General features: G+C 44.3%; 1 protein-coding gene across 3 annotated transcripts in view; it reads left to right on the top strand.

The window, feature by feature from the left end:
* The window catches only part of LOC100773370 (dedicator of cytokinesis protein 1), a 495025-nt gene that overhangs the window by 380303 nt on the left and 101103 nt on the right, over nt 1–13619 (top strand). The window contains exon 30 of one of the 3 annotated variants that reach the window (XM_035442142.1): nt 9450–9786. The exons of the other annotated variants lie outside the window; for them this stretch is intronic. Within the exon in view, the coding sequence (XP_035298033.1) occupies nt 9450–9603 (154 nt within the window). The 3' untranslated portion in view covers nt 9604–9786. Of the gene's footprint in view, nt 1–9449; nt 9787–13619 lie in introns of those variants that run through there. 3 annotated transcript variants of the gene reach the window in all.

Below are 13619 nucleotides of genomic sequence, written 5' to 3'. Positions count from 1 at the left end.
GGCTGTCCCTCCCACGGGTACTTCCGGTACTTGATCAAAATGCTCAAATTTCCTTCCAGGCAAGCGCCTTGAAGCAAAAGCAAGCCATTTAAATTGTACTGCATGGGGAAGGGGGTAGCAGGAAATGGTAGTGTGCTCATAGAGCATGCAGGAAGCCCTGCATTCTATCCCCAGCGCCATGTAAGCCAGGCATGGTGGGACACACCTGTAATTCCAGTACTCAGGAAGTGAAGGCCAGAGGATCAGAAGCTCAAGGTCACCCTTGACTTCATAGTAAATTTGAGGATAACATAGGATACAAGCAACCCTGTCTCTAAATGATTAATCAACTGATTAATTGTAGTTTTGCTGCCTTGTTGTCTAAATGCCAGCGTTAATTCCACAAGGCACTGTTGTGACACCACCAGGCAACTTATTGAGTCTGTGGGGTATTTCCTGGGAAGGGAGCTGGGCCAGGAGTTCAGCACCCCTTTCATATCTCTGAGCAATGTTTCATAAAGGACAGAAAAGGGAGGTGGGTGGCATGACTCCTGGTTGGGTTGCCCAAGAACCTTCTTTGCCTCCTCGTATTGATAATAATGGATAGTGAGTGGGAGACTGTGTGAGCTCTGGGTATAGCGAGTGGCATGGCAGGGTGGCAAGCATAGCTGTTCCCTCTGCTCTCCCAGGTCCATCTCAGAACCTGAGCATGTGTCCAGCATTCCTCTTGCTGGTGGATGGAGCCAAGGTCAGCTGCACAGTAAGCCACTGTGCCTTAGCATTGGGTACAGTCACTTCAGGGTGAGAGGTGAGCAGAGGTTGTTCATTTTGAGCCACTGATCTGGAGAGGTGGGAGCTGTGTGCTCTCCAGAACTTAGCTGATAGCTGCCAGTTGTCATGGGATCAAGAAACAACTGTCTCATGGGAGCCCCATGTGGAAAGAAAAATCTGTTTGAGGTACCTTCCACCCCTGAGTCTCAAATGACAGTGAGATGGGCCTAGTAGAAATCAGCTACTGCAAATTCAGTTGACAACCAAGCACCAGCCATGTCTCCTGAGACATGAATGAGCCTCACTGTCATCTACCTGTCTCATCCTTACCATTAATCAGCCAGTCATTAAAGTATTTTGCCAATATCAGAACTCAAAAACCCAAGAGGCAGAATGAGCTGTCCCAGTCAGATTCCAGGGCAGGGCAAGGTCATCTCAGGCAGTGTTCTCTCTCAGCCCATTTTGCCACCCCAAGTGATGCCAGTGTGAGAGACATTGTTGGACCTAAAATAAGTCATTGTTGAGGGCTAAATAGGATGTGCATTAGGCATGATGTTCATTTGGTGGCACTAGTTGAGCCCAATTGACTCATGTGACCACTGACTTCTTTCATGAGCTAATCCTTTGATGGGTTTACAGCTCTGAGCCATGAGGACATGCAACCTGTATGGAGAAAGTAGGGCACTGTAGAGGTACCTTTGAAGGGTTTATCTGCACTTGGCCCTTTCCTAGCTTTCTCTCTGCCTCCTGGCCACCATGAGGTGAGTAGCTTTCCTCTTCTACCCTTCTGCCATGTTGTGCCTGTCTTTCCAGTATGCTTTTGAATTGGGATCCATAATTGATCTTGCATTTAAATAGTTTCTCTCAGCTATATGTTGTTACAGTGACAAAAGTATACATGTGGGATATACTAAGATACTATGAGCTGCCTCTCTCTCTCTCTCTCTCTCTCTCTCTCCTCTCTCTCTCTCTGTGTGTGTGTGTGTGTGTGTGTGTGTGTGTGTGTGTGTGTGTGTGTGTATGCATGTTTGAGTGTGTAGGTGCACGTGTGTGGGTGCACGTGGAGGCTTGAGGTTGACATTGGGTATCTTCCTTGATCTTTCTGTACCATACATATTGAAGTGGGGTCTCTTGCTGAACCCCATTGGCTACTTGGGTTGCTCCAGAGATGCTGTCTCTACCTCCCCCACTCTGAGATTACATATGGTCCACCAAACCCACCCAGGTTTTGCATGGGTGCTGGGATCTGAATTCTGATCCTCATGCTTGCACAGCGAGCACTTTACTTGCAGGCCCAAGCTGCCCATTTTCAGAAGTGGTGCTACTGAGCTATGTCCTCATTACCTTGCTACCAGGCGTGAAAGATGGTCTCTGGCCAAAGTCAACTGACTATGTCTATGCTTATGCAGTTTCTATGGGCTTCCCAAAGCCCATTCTGTCATGATGGCTGCTCTCTGTGCCTTATAAAAAGAAAGCATTCCAGGCAGGTGAGAAAGTCTGACAGATTTAAGATCAACTTCAACTGATGGCCATCATCAGGCCAGCTGAGTCCTCCAAACCCATGGCTTGATGCTAGAATATATGATCAGGCTTTAGCACCATCCCCAGACACTGAGTTCTTTGAATCCCCATAGCCTATTCCCACAGAAGCCTGGAGAATTCCCAAAACATCTATGAGTGTCCACAAATTTCACATAGCACCAATTTCAATAAGAATGGCTCTTTTTATGATCAGCTGTGCTCATGAGAAAGCTCAAAGTTCATAAAATAATTTCCAACATCATGCTAGCATTTCAGCTTTTAGCAGAGGAAAAAGAACCAAAGCCCTTGCCCAGGCCACTCATTTTAGAATGTACTTTTCCAGTTAAAGGTCGTTGGCCAACTCACTACATATGCCATGGCTCTAAACTGGCACTTTCTGTTGAATTGTTTGTGTGAAAGCAGTTCATCCACTTCGTCATACTTCCCAGTTTGGTTTGTGTGTAGTGCATTGTTTTAGGTACTGTACACTTGTAGTTCGTTTTTTTTTTTGTTGTTGTATTTGCTTCTTGAGACCCACGGGATAGGTAAAGAAGTGAAGGATCATGGTCAAGGCACTCATAGCTTCCTGGTTCACAAAGATACTCTGGGTTGCATCTCAAGCTGTTCATCTAATTGTCACACTGACTTGATTTTCAGCCCTAAGCAAGATTGGAATCCATTTTCCAAATCTCAGGACTGGGTGTCCATGAGACACAAGTTCAAGGTCACTTGCTAACTATGTTCCAAGAATGGAAAAAACTATGTCTGGGCTAGATGAAGCAGAGTCAAGTGACCTTAATAGTAAGAGATAGAAGATTTTCATCTGAAAATAGGGATGGATTCATGAGTTTACTGGGGTAAGTACCAGAAGCTGATCTTAGGCTTGGGGTCAGTGGCAATGTCTTGTCTCCTTGAATTTATTAAATGAATTAGTATATGAATTTGTTAAACTGGTAGACTACAGGGCCTAGGATGTAGTCTAACTAATAAAGTGCTTGCTGGGCATACATAAAGCCCCAGACTAGAGTCTCAGCACACTGCAATATCCATCTCTCATCCCAGTACTCAGAAAGTGGAGGCAAGAGCATCAGGGATTCAAGGTCATCTTCTGCTACGAAAGGGGTTTCAGACCAACCTAGGCTACGTAAAACTCTGTTTCAAATGATAGACCACGTTTTCAACTTTGTGCCGGCTTGCTCTATGCCAATAAAATGTTGTTTACACATATAAGCAGATGGTGGGCTTGATCTGTGGGCTATAGTGTAAGGACCTATGAGACGTGATTCTATCCAGCTTCCTGTCTGCTTAGGGCTGTAACATGCATGGCACAGGGGGCTTTTGTGTGAGAACATACTACACTCTGGAAGAAGAAAGGCTGGTCTCCCTCTTGTGACTCTGAGCAATTATGTAAATACAAGCACCTATTTTTTGGAGGCAGTGGGGGGGGGCTTTTCTGTAAGCAGGGAGGACTGCAAGGAAACTAAAAATCATAGCTCAATGCCTGAGCTCTTGTGGTCTATGCTGCTACACTGAATCCAGCCAGCAAATGAGCTTGGAATGAGACAGCCTCATAGGCTTAGAATAAGGTTATGCCTGGTAATAAGAAGTGTCACTCAGAGAATGGCAGAACAACAGCTTCTAGAAGAGCCAGTCCCTTCTCTCAAGCCTGGTACACATTAGTTTTCTTGCTTTCTCTTCCTGGCTTCTCCTCTGCTTGCTCTCATAGACTCATGTCAGCACTGGGGTCAAGAAAGGAGAACCTCTCTCTGCATGAGCTCCAGGCTGCAGGACAATGCCAACAGGACCTATAAATCCCATTTGGCCTTGAGCTCTGCGGCTCCATGTGACCAGGGCAGAAAACAGCAAGTCTACCGTGACCAGCAGAGTTCCAACATGACCACAAGAACCCTTGCCCTGGGAGAAACCCACCCCCACCACCTTGGTATGGACCCACAATGGTCCTTGCATTGCAAGGGACTTTCAAAGTTAAGGCCACGAATTATCAGACCTTGAAACAGGCAGCTTAGGAGCTGGGGAGGTGCTCAGTGAGTAAAGTGCCTGATGCACAAGCATGAGGACTTTGAGTTTGGATACCCAGCACCCACATAAAAATAAGGCCTAGAGGCAGAGGTAGATCCCAGCAACTCACTAGCCAGCCATCTTACCTGATACAACAGGTTCTGGGTTCAATGAGTAAACCCCCATCTCCAAAACTAAAGTGGAGGAATGGTTGGTTGAGGACATCATCCTGACATTACTTTTGCATTTGGTCACTCAGTCTGGTCAGGTGGTGTGATGGCTAACCTTCATTGTCAACCTGACTGGATTTAGAATCACCATGGAAACACACCTCTGGTGGTGTCTTCGAGGGTGTTTCCAGATTGGGTTCATTCCTGCTGGAAGACTTACCCTAAATGTGGTGAGGGCACCATTTGATGTTCTGGGGTCCTAGACTAGAGAAAAAGAAGAAAGTGGGCTGCACGCCAGCATCCATCTCTCTCTCTCTTCTTTATGACTATGGGTGTGATGTGACCAGCAGCTGCCTCAAGCTCTGCCTCTGTCTCTGTGACTTCCCCACTGTGACAGACTGTATCTTATCCTCAAAGAGTAAGCCCAAACCAGCCCTTCCATCTGTACGTTGCTTTGTCAAGCTAACAAGGAAAGTAACACAGGTGGGGAGCCACCTTTCTGAGACCTGAGGTGTCTGTGCTTCTCTGGATATTGCCCCTTTCACTCTTCCCTCGTTCTTTAAATGTCTGGAGTCTGGCAGTTCTTGAATTCCTGAGCCTAGTAGAGTAGATTGATATTGACCTTAGACTCTTCTAGACCACCTGAGCTGGGGGAGGATGGGGTTAACTCTGAACAAATAAATGACTTAACACCAAAGCACTAAACTTAACAAAGTGGCCTTCAATTCTTTTCTGCAATGTGGATGACATGTGTGTCTATATAATACCATGGAGTTCCAAAGTTCCCCTTTCCCCGCCTTCCTCCTCTACCTCCCGTCTCCTCCAGGTTCCTCTCACACAGAGACCCAGCAGGCCACTTTCGCATGGGAAATGAAGCTGGTAGTGAGAAGAAATTAGCCACACTCCAGTGAGGATGAGGGAAATGTAGAAAAGTGCCAGGTAGCTGCTCACAGAACAGCTCTCAGGCACCAAGGCCCCTGGAGTGGCCAAAGAATCTTGTCCCAGTTTTTAGCCTGTGGCAAAGGAGCCTGGAGCAAGTTACATTAGTTTGCTAAATGATTAAAGTGCCCTTAAGCAAGTCTTGCAGATGCACCAGGACAGTCCTAGACTGAGCTGGTCCATGAGAGCAAGAGCTGACTTGAAAGATGCCTTGTCCTTTGTTCTGCTGGCTTCTCCTAAGAATTTCTGCCTTGAACTTTACAGCGCACCCCGGGGGTCCTCAAAAGGTGCATTCATCTGTACTAGACCTGATTCTGTACAGGATCCCCTGCTGCCTGCTGTGGTGATAAGAGCCAGCACTCCTTAAGGCATATGCTGACCCCTCTCCTAAGCTATGTGACAGGCACTCCAGGGCCCAAAGCTTGGGATCATGGTTGTTACCCTTGTTAGGTTTCTGGTATTGTCTTTGTTTATGCCTATTTATCGATGCCCCTCAGACTCCTGGGCCTGAACAGCCTGGGGCTTGGAGAGTGAAAGACACACATTCTTATTCCTGGGCTTGCTGGTTTGTTTTTCTTTTCTTTTCTTTTTTAAAGCATGGAACTGAGTCACAGTGATGGTGGGGGAAAGTCATGACTCCCACTGCTGCAGTTTCTAGAAAATGCCCTTTCCTGTTTTTCTTCTTTATTATTATAAAATATATTTGCCATAAAATGTGCCTTTCTCCCGTTTACAGGTGTGCAGTTCTGTGACATTAATTATATCTGCAGTGTTATGCCACCAACATTGCTGTTTATTCCCCAAACATTTTATCTCCATGAACAGAAATGCCTAGCTCTCTGTTCTGACCCTCCCACGTTCATGTGTATCTGAAAATCAGAAAAGGCTCCAGTGTGGGTGAGGATCCTACTCAAACCCTAGCAAGATCTGTGGGCTTACTGCTCCCCACTCCTGCCTCTGCCTCCAGCCAGCCCATCTTCCATCATCTAACATCATGGTCCTTTTACCATCCAACCTAGGGATGGGGGTGTTAGGAAAAAGCATGTGGGAGACCTTGGAAGATTCCATGGCAGGCGAGGGTGACCGAGGTGGGGGAGGAGACAAACATGCCAGGCAGAAAGAGCTTAAGTAAGAAGTTTTATTAGAAAGGGAAGGGGGGAGGAGAAAAGAGGTAAAGAGACAGAGAGAAGAGGGAGACAGGAAAAGTCCTGTCTGCCGGGGGTGGGGGGGAACAGCAGGAAAGAGAGAGTGGAAAAGAGAAGAGCTGAAGGAGAGGAGCAGGAAAGAGAGTGTAAATGGGCAGAGGTCTTTCTTTTAAAGGGGCCCTTTACACCTGGGCTGACCAGGGTACTGCCTGAGTGCATTCTGCCAGGTGGCAGGGGCAAGCTAGCATAATGCCTGAATCCTTATTGGGAAGGAGAGCAAAGGCGTTGGGATGTTGGTAAAGGGACCCTAGGGGGCAGCCAGCACCCTTCTTCCTTCTTCTTTACCACGACTGATTCTTAGAATCAGACCGTGCACTCTCTTCCCTCTCTAGAGACTCTATCACTAAATCCAACTCTTGCTGTGACGTTGCCTGGCAGAGATGGGAGATGCAGGAGAGTGAGGAGAAGGAGATTGGAGAGAGGCAGCTTGTGGCCTCGGGATTTTTATTATTTATTTGATGAATAGGAATGCATTTATGATCCTGTGCAACACAGTTGTTTTGAAATATCTATGAGTTGTAGAGTGGTTATACAAAGCTGATTAACAGATATATTAACCCACATTAGTGCCATTTTTGTGGTAAGGCATTTAACAGCCACTTTCTTCAGTTCTTCATGAACATATTATCCATAGCCAACTGCTGTACATAGATATCTTGACATCTTTTCCTTCCACCTAACTCATTATGTATTCCTAGGCCAGTATTTTTCCATTCCATACCACCCACACCTATTGCCAAAGTCTATTTATAGTGGGCAGACAGCCATGGATCATCTCTTAATGAGTAGGTGTGGCTGTGTTCTAATAAAACTTTATACAGCTTCTCTTCACAGGTGGTATCTTAAGATAGCTACTATCAGAATTTCAAAAGGGAAGGCAAGCCTTGATGAAGGTTTAAAGAAGTTAGAACTCTTTTTTTCTTTCCTTTTCTTCTTTTTTAGTTTTTCAAGACAGGGCTTCTCTGTGTAACAGCTCTGGCTGTCCTGGAATACCATTTGTAGTTCCAGGCTGGCCTCAAACTCACTGAGATCCACCTGTCTCTGCCTCCCAAAGTGCTGAGATTAATGTACTGTTACAGACATACAGTGGTGCAGCCATGATGTAAAATAACATGTAAAATAACATGAAAGCCTGTAAGGTGTCATCACTACAGTAGTTAGTGTCATTTCCAGGTAGACACCCAAAAGCATTAAAACCAGATGCTTTTATACTGAGCTTCATAATTATACATACACTACCCAAAAGCTAAGAACAACTCATGTCCAGTCAGCAGGTCAGTAGCAAACACAGTATGACTTTTACAGTAAAGTATTAATTCAGCCTTAAGAAAAAGGAATGTGACACCCACACCCACAAAGACAAACATGGAGGGTGTTTTGCTTGTGAAGCAAACCACTCACTGGAATATAAATTCTTTATGATTTCACTCATACTTGGTACTGAGAGCTGTCAGATTCCTAAACAGACAGTGGAAAGACGTTTACCAAAGACAGTGAGGTGGACACAGTAGGGAATCGCTGTTTAATGGCTGAAGCTTCACACCTGTAAGATAAGATCTGCAGATGGACATCGATGATGACTTAGAGTGATGTTTGTGTGTTCAGTGTTGCTGAAATGCATGCCTTTAAATAGCTAAGACAATCAAATGTATGTTATTTATATTATACTGTTTTTAAAAGAGTAAGCGCACATATACCCAGATTAATGATTAGTATTAATTATCAAACTGACAGACTGTAGTATCACTTGGGACTTAAGCCTCTGGGTATGAGTATGGGGGATTATCTTGTTATCTTTACTGCATTAATTAAGGTGGGACAATCTGTCCTTTGTGGGTAGCCCTATCCCCCTGGCTGGAATCCTGGTCTGTAGAGAAAGGGAGATGAGCTGCAGCAGGCATTCATCACTCTCTGATTCCTGACATGTGGATGTCATGTTACCAGCTGCTTCAAGCTCCTGCTGCCCTGACTCACCATGATAGACTGCGCCCTTGAACTGTAAGCCAAAAGAAACCCAGTCTCCCCTAACTTGATCAAACTATACAGAAAATAATGAGATTGATGGCTGTCAGGAATGAGAGAAAAGAAATGGGTTAAGGGGATCCCAGCATGCCTTAGGAGAAGTCAGCATGCCTTTTACGATACTATAATAGGGTCTATCTGCCATACATTTGTAAATGGCAGAACACACAACACAAAGAGTGAGCAGGAATGTAAACCATGGGCTCTGGGTGATAACTGTCATTCAGAAGTCCCTGTAGGTCCATGGCTTGTCGAAATGCACCATGTTCAACTAAGGAGATTACTGGAGGAGGTAGAACATGTTTGTGAGAGGGGTATCAGAGTACTTAGTAGTTCTGTACTTTCCAGTCCCTTTGCTGGGGACCATATACATACATACATATATATATATATATATATATATATATATATATATATATATATATATATATATATAAGTTCTGGAGAGTTAAGGGATGGAGGCCTAGGAACCAGCACCCATGGGCAGAGTGTAGTCATTATGGAAGCATGAGGAGGAGCTCGTGTTGTGCTGTCTGCTTAGATTTCTGTTGGAAGTTATCCTTACTACATTGTGAAAGGAAAGCAATTGCAGGAATTAACTAGGGTCATGCTGGCCACCCTACTTGAGATCCTAAGGAAAGCAGTGTGAGATCACTGGAGTGCAGCTAGAGCTTCCCCAGCCGTTTCGCCTCAAATAAACACAGAACACTATATTAGTTAAAACTGTTGGCCAATGGTTAGGGCTTCTTGTTGGCTAGCTCTGTCTTAATTATTAACCCATTTCTATTAATCTATGTATTTCCACATGGTCTTATCTTACCAGAGAACGCCTGGTGCATCGTTTCTTCCTGGTCCTTACATGGCAACTGTTTCGAAGTCTTCCTCTGCCTGCCTTTCCCAGAATTCTCCTCATCTCCTCGTCCTGCCTATCTTCCTGCCTCATTGGCCAAACAGTGTTTTTATCCATCAACCAATAAGAGAAACATATATACAGAAGTACACCCACCATCACTGGAGCTCAACCCAAGACTGGACCTACCTCTTTCAGGAACATCATCTTCTGCCTCCCTCAGCCTCAATTTGTTTGTGTGTAAAGTGTCAGATAATTTATACCTCATAACTCCTGAACTCATTAAATAACATGATTTGTATGAGGGCAATGGCTGTGCCTGTAACAGACAAAGAGACCACCTGGAACAGCAGCGCAGCAGAAAGCAGAGTGGTCAGGTGTTGAGGAAACACAAGGTCCAGGCAGGATGCAGCCACCTGATATGGCCCCTTCAGTCCTGATTCTGTAGTGGGAATATGTTTCAGTGGGTGAAGGGGCAGGGCATGAATCCTGCACTGCTTCTTTGGCAAGAAGAGGAATAGAGGATAAGAGCCTAGGTATCTCAGCTCCTGGAGACCTTGCAGTGAGGATTCAGGGCAGGTCCTCCCAGAAAATTCTCTGTATTCCTGTCTGTCACTCAGCCCTGCCTTCTACCAGCACTGGCCAGCAGGAAAAACAAAGAAACAAACTCAGGGAAATTAGGATTTTAGTTAAGAACTTGATGGATGTTTAAGTCTTTATTGATTTGAAAAAGAAATGAGGAAATCTTAGGAAACTGTAGCAAGAACTGTGCAGGCATGAAATAGTGGTGATGGAATCTTTAGGTTTGGGAGCTTCCAACTAACTACACAGGACCCTTCCCTGCATTAGAGTCCTTGGACCCCCTTCTACCTCCATTGTCCACCTGCAGGCATGATCCTACCCCACATTCATGGTTAACTATACTCTCAATTGAGCTGGCTCTCTGGTGACCTTGGTCTCCCCACACAATTTTGATGAGGTGGTGTTGCATAGGCAGGCCTTTGGGTTCTATGCAGTCCTCACACTTTCTATACTGGAGGACCCCTCAGAAGTCACTTTGTGTACGTATGATTTTTTATTTCACAGTAAAGGTCACACAAGAGGAAGCCACTGACCCTAGTTGGTCACTAACTTGACAGAAAAGCTGCTCTGCAGTACTGATTTACTGAAATAAAGCATCCATTACCCCCCCTTCCTGTTTAATTGAAGCAGTGTTCTTTGCCTCTCCTTCATCCCTTCTCCTTAGCTTGCCTCTTTTTTCCCAGCATTCCTGAACTCTGCAGAAATTCTTTGAAGGCACATTTCCAGCTCCTGCACTTGACTCATTGTCCTGCTGGGATGGGATCTGTCACTTCTAATTTGTTTCTTATTGTTATTTTTTTCCTGCCCATTTTGGGCAAAACATTTTAGTAAAGGATGCAGTATTTCCCCACAAAGTGACTTGTTCTGATGCCAGAAGTGTTTAAATGCCCTCATATTGAACTGTTCAATCTAATTATGTAAGTTAAAGTGAGTTTGGGGAAGAAATTAGGAAAACCCTCAGCCTCACAATTTTGGAACTGGCTATGCATTTCCCAGGGGCTTTGCACCATTCTCCATATTTTTTTCCTTCTTTATTGATGAGGCACCTCATCTTGAGTTTTAGTAGCAGGAAGCTCTGAGTAACAGAGATGATGGAGATGTCTGTGACACCATAGTCATTTTAGAGTCAGTCCTGCCATCATTAAACTGGTTTTTGATAACTTTCTAATTGTTGAGTTCCTGTCTCAGTTGAATTTGGCTGTGTTACTTTTGGTGCTCCATACACCACCTGCCTTATCCCAGCTGGCGCCTTTCCAAATAATCTCTTACCAGAACAGAAGCGTCCCCTGACCCTGACCATTTCTGTGCAAGGTCATGATAGGCACTAAGGATGCGCTCTATGAACCTCATGTTGGTGAGAGGCTTGGAACTCAGCTACCTAGCGCCCTATCCACCAAGATGTGCGAGCATAGAAATAATCATGGGTACAACTTCCTTTTATCAAATGCAATTTAAGATTTTATAATATGTCCTGTTAACCAGGGTTCTCTAGAAGAACAGAACCAATGGAGTGAATATGTATTACAAAGGGGATTTATTAGATTGCCTTAGATGGTATGGAGTGAGTAGTTCAACATTGGCTGTCTACTCACTGGAGAAGTTGAGAATCCAGTAGCTACTCAGTCTGCGAGGCTAGATGCCTCAGTAGTCCTAGTCTGGTGCTGAAGGCCTTGAAAATTCCTGGAGAGCTACTAGTCTTTACTCCATATTAGAAGACTTGAGAAGCTGGCCCCCCAAGTCAGTAAAGGATGACAACAGCACTGTTTTGCCCTAGGACCACTTTGTAGATGGGCTGCCTCTGGAAGGTGCCACCCACTCTGGGGTACATCTCCCCCTTCAGTTAACCCTCCTAGAAAGACCTTCATAGACCAACACAAAGTGAGTCTCAATAAATTGCTGAGCTAACCAGGTTGAAAACTGGGTTTAACCATCCATCCTGGCATGTATGGAGACGACAGTGTTTGATGACTGTGGGCATATGGTGATGTCTCTTCACTTTCAGTCTCAAAATCTTGAACTAGTTAAACTTTGTAGATTGAAAGTTCCAAGGAACTGGTGGTAACTCAGTTCAGTGTTCTCTCGAACCTCTCAGAGACTTGAACTGCCTCTTTGATTGATGTGTCATTTCCTTTTGAATTTTAATTGTCAGTCATTTCATATACTCACAGGATGTAGAGTGTTCTAGTGGCATATGTACATCTTGTGGAGTGGTAAAATCATCCTTATTAACATATCTGTCACCTCACATCCTCCTCGTGTCTTTGTGATGCTGAGCTAGCTGATGCATAGCTAAATGTTTATGTGCAGAGGAAACCATTGATTGACAGATATACAGATACAATTAGATTAAGAATTTAGCTGTACAAATGTGTAAATGTGTCAACTACAATGAAACTTAGTTGAGACTGACAGAATAGAATTGAGCATTGTTTCTACTAAAAAGACACCAGCCATGACTCCCTTAGATAGAAGAGGTTGTCAGAGAAACCTCCTGTGTTGTTTGGTTAATTGAATTTTATTGGCTTGGGGATTAATTGTCTTTTCTTCCTTGGCACAATTTTTTTAAGTGTGTAATGTGAGATAGGGAGTCAGTTTGCCCCTTCTGTCATAAGTTCCAACCACTGAGAATCTCGGTCACAATCAAAAGGTAGAAAGCACTCGAGGGCAGACACCCTACTTTGTCCTTTGACCTCTACACACATGCTGTGTATGTGCATACCCACATGCACACACAGTGTGCCCAGATTATGTGGTAACAGCTTTGAGCATGGTAGCCTGAATTCCTGGACACATGACTGGCTTACCCAGTACCCAGAGATTACTTTCTTTCCACTGGGTTTTTCTAAGTACAACTTTCAGACTCTCGAGATGATGACATTTTTTAATCTTTTTAGGACGATATGATTTGCCTCTGATTCTCTCTGTATTATTTATCTGTGTAAGGTTTTATCTTTCAAAGTTTTAGATTATAAATAATCCTTCCATAGATTAAAAATGATTGGAAAGAGCACTGTGTAAATGCAAGCTTACCCTTTCTTAATCATTTGAACCATTTGGGAGAGCATCTATGGACATGTTTCAACATTTATACCATTATCTAGATGTTTAGAAGTTACCACCTAATATCCTAGACTCTGAAAAAGACAGAGCTTGATCTATTTGCCTGATGATTGATAGTTTTCCCCTACTAAGCCTCTAACTCATCTGCATGAATAGAACACCTGCCTGTTCTGGTACTTTCTTTCCATCTTCCCTGCAAGCATCTTTCTCATATTTTTACATTGTGCCTGGTCTCTACTTATGTGGGGTGGGAGGCAAGCTGAGGGATGCAGGATTTTGTTTGGGTTGGTGAGATTTCCTAACATTCACCTTGATTTAAAGACATCTCTTACCATACATGCAAACATATGGTTCCTTGGAACAGAGCCTTTCAGAATATACATGCTGGCAGGGGATCCACTGAGATACCTTAGAGGTTCTTGATGTGGAAAAGGCAAGATACTTTCTGTCAAGAAATGAGCCAGAGATAAGGAGAGTAATGGAATGAGCTCTGGAGACCAA

Source organism: Cricetulus griseus, chromosome 3, assembly GCF_003668045.3.
Source record: "Cricetulus griseus strain 17A/GY chromosome 3, alternate assembly CriGri-PICRH-1.0, whole genome shotgun sequence".
NCBI lineage: Eukaryota > Metazoa > Chordata > Mammalia > Rodentia > Cricetidae > Cricetulus > Cricetulus griseus.
This window is presented reverse-complemented; position numbering and strand designations above follow the sequence as displayed.